This window comes from Gekko japonicus, unplaced genomic scaffold, assembly GCF_001447785.1.
Source record: "Gekko japonicus isolate JY-2015 unplaced genomic scaffold, Gekko_japonicus_V1.1 scaffold1751, whole genome shotgun sequence".
NCBI lineage: Eukaryota > Metazoa > Chordata > Lepidosauria > Squamata > Gekkonidae > Gekko > Gekko japonicus.
Window position 1 is genome coordinate 162,928 of NW_015171554.1, and position 3,605 is coordinate 166,532.

General features: G+C 41.9%; 1 protein-coding gene across 1 annotated transcript in view; it reads left to right on the forward strand.

Annotated features, from left to right (window-relative positions):
- The window catches only part of EDAR (ectodysplasin A receptor), a 28,827-nt gene extending 26,637 nt beyond the window's left edge, over positions 1–2,190 (forward strand). The window contains exons 10-11 of the mRNA XM_015419715.1: positions 684–744; positions 1,693–2,190. Of these exons, the coding sequence (XP_015275201.1) occupies positions 684–744; positions 1,693–2,012 (381 nt within the window). The 3' untranslated portion in view covers positions 2,013–2,190. The remainder of the gene's footprint in view (positions 1–683; positions 745–1,692) is intronic.
- Positions 2,191–3,605: the final 1,415 nt, after the last annotated feature.

A 3,605-nucleotide genomic window follows, 5' to 3' on the forward strand; every position in this document is an offset into this window, starting at 1 on the left:
ATGTGAACTTTTCCTAGAAAGTCCAGTGGCCCCACTGCCACCACTTTGACTTTTCTGGGCCTCAAAAGTATACAACATAGAGGGAGGCTTCCAGAACAGAAATTCTTGGTCTTTCCATACAACTAGCTTTGTATGAAATCCCCACAAATATAACTGAGTACAATTACATTTATTTGGCCTATTGCTACTCTTCCAATTAATTCAGTCCTCTCTTGAGCTTTTCTTTCAAATTAGTCCAGGATTATAGTCAGTAAAAAAGAGTAAGTACAATATTCTCAAGGTGACTGGATCCTGCAATCTTTTGAACAATGGCCTTGTAGTTATTCTACTACTGATTCTACTAGTAATGTGAAGATGCAGAGAACACCTCAGGTCACTGAAGCCCCTCTGTGCTCCCTTGCCACTAAAAATTATGTGAAGTCACTCCTCAGATGTCACAAGCATTGCCAGCACACTTTACATGCATGGCTACAAATGCTAAACAATTTATTTTTTAAAAAAAATCTCTGAGACTCCCAGGGAGCCAGATTCTGCTTCTAACTCTAAATCTCTGCCCTTTTTCTGTAACTGACAAATACATTTAACTGACCTGACATGTCTCTGTTTACCTCTTCACATATCTCTGAGGAAACAACTACGTCCACTTTTAAAATAAACATTTTTTTGTGTTTTATTTTCCTTAGATTCAAAGCCGGAGGAAAAAGATTCTGGATCTGTATGCTAACGTATGCAGTGTTGCAGAAGGTGGGTGAAGGAAAGAGAACAAAACACACTGTCATTTGCATTCTTACGCAAAAGGCTGCAGCTTCAAGACAGCTAATATATCTCAACCAATAGATTTAGATAAATTCAACTCTGAGGGGAGATTTTTAAAAAGTTAATTTTGGGAACTATTTGGCTGAATTACTGAGAAAATATGTTCTGAAACCATAGCTGGCCTAGAACTTTAGACAAGCATTTTTCTGAAATCTTGCACAGTTCTAAGTTAGAGTCCAGTGGCACCTTTAAGACCAACAAAGTGTTATTCAAGGTGTGAGCTTTTGTGTGCAAAGCACGCTTTGTCACACTTTGTCTGATGAAGTGTGCTTTGCACACGAAAGCTCACACCTTGAATAACACTTTGTTGGTCTTAAAAGTACCACTGGACTCTTTGTTCTGCTGCTTCTGACCAACATGGCGGACCACCTGGATTGCACAGTTCTGTAACTGTGTCAAAATTGCTTACTGGCCTCAATGAGAATGTACCACTGGAAGGTGAAATAGAAAAACAACAACACAACAATCATGAACAAGTGCTTGTTAAACTACACCAGAAAAATAATTGCAACTGGGAAAATGCAGATGCTAAAAATTAGGGGGCTATTGCAACGGCAACTATAATACTAATAATAATAATAATGAAGTGCCATCAAGTTGCAACCAACTTATGGGAACCTCATAGGGTTTTCAAGGCAAGAGATGGTTTGCCATTGCCTTCCTCCACATAGCAGCCCTGGGTTTCCTTGGTGGTCTCTCAACCAAGTGCAAACAATGGCCATCCCAGTTTAGCTCCCAAGCTCTGACAAGTTCAGGTTAGTCTGGGCTGTGCAAGCTGGTAACTGCAGTACCATCTGGACACAATTGAACACACCTGTATACAATGTCCAACTTAGAAGAACAGGTACTGAATCTGATACTGAATTCTCTTTCTAGGCCTCAGTCCCACCGAGCTTCCGTTTGATTGCCTAGAGAAGACCAGCAGGATGCTCAGCTCTACGTATAACACGGAGAAGGCCATTGTGAAGACATGGCGCCACCTGGCCGAGAGCTTTGGACTGAAGCGTGATGAGATAGGAGGCATGACGGATGGCATGCAGCTCTTTGACCGCATTAGTACAGCCGGCTACAGTATTCCAGAACTGCTGACAAAACTAGTGCAGATTGAGCGGTTAGATGCTGTAGAGTCTCTCTGTGCAGATATCTTGGAGTGGGCACAAGTGATGCCCAAGCCTGATCCAGTTGTAGCCTCATGACGGGCACGTATCGGTGATCTTCATTTCCAAAAGGATTTGTGGAAAATACAGAACCCTGGAGCCCTGGGTCCCAGAAGGGGACAGACTCTTGAAAGCATAGATGGCTTTCAGATTTCAGTAGCTTTCCTGTTGCTCTGAGAATAAAGCTAGCCAAGGCTTGTTATTGGGTTGCTGTCAACCACACCGAAGGACCTCCGCTTGAAGGCTTCTTGAATTGGAATCACTTGGCCTGAAAAAGAGAGATTAATATTAATTTCCAGCACAAACTCACAAGCACAGATACTGACCGGCTGCCAATGTCAGTGCTGGCTTTGAAGATATCCAGTTTAATTGCTGTGACTTGATTTGCTTCAATCTGCAGCAGTTGCTGCCAACATCAGATCTAGTACTGCAGGGTACAGATAAGAAGCTTGCCAGTTTTGCTACACGTAGCGTTTACCTGATTATCAGATTCCTTTTCTGCGTAACACATAGGCTTTTTAAAAGTCAGCAAGTATGAGAATGAAGTTATATTGACTTATATTAGTTGAATTCCAGTGTTATCACATTTGAGTCCAAGTCTTCCCATTTTAACATACAATATGTCTTGGGCACATGGGGTCTGCACAGAATTCATATTTACTAATGAAAATATATGCTAATTGTAAAGTTAGCAGACATTATTTATAGATATGGTGCTTCATTAAGTAAAAATAATTATGTGGCCGTCTTTGATGCTTCAGAAGAGAATAAATTAGTCTGGAAGGTGAGAGGCTTAGGTCACCACAGAGGAAGGAGCTTTAGTGCTGTTATTAAGTTTGTACAGTTAAGTTTATTACATTTTATTTTTTTTTAATAATCAGAGCTCTTTTTATAGACAGCATTTCAACATTTGTCAGCTACCCAAAGATACGATCTCAAACAGAACACAAAGGCACATATGCATTTTGTTCCTTGCATTTCTGATCTATTTTAGCCAAAAAAGCTTTTTCGTAAATAACTATTATAGGAATTATTCAGGCAGTAGTCACTGAGAATAACAGTTGACAGATTTAATTGAAAAATAGTTTGTCCACTGTTACAATTCTTCTCCAAAATTTAAAACTCACATGAATTTAGAGAATGTTTTTGAATGCATTCACAGTTTACATGCAGAGAGAATAAGACCCAGAAGTTGGAAAATGCTCCATCTGAGCTGAAGATATGTCCAAAAACATATAATTTCATTAAAAGAATTTTATGGCCGATCATTAGAAGTTTCTCAGGAGATATTACTGTGGCAAGTGTTCCTAGGGTTGCCAATCTCCTAGCAGGGGCAGGGACTTCCCCAGTTTCCCACTATCACTCTGAGTGGCAATGGGAGATAAATTGAACAGAAATGGCCATCAGGCCTATGTAGGTTTGTCAAGTCCCCCCGGGGGGCGGGGAAACCCCCGCCCCAGAGGCCCGTTCCCTGCCGCCACCGGATCAGGCCCCGGGGGGAACTCCACCCCAACATGCATGTCACCAGGAAGTGACGCGACCACGCCGGGCACGCTGGGGGCAGGGCCACAGTCATCTGAGGGAGTCCCCCGCTCCAGAACAAGGTGAAACTTGGCAACCCTAGGCCTGTGG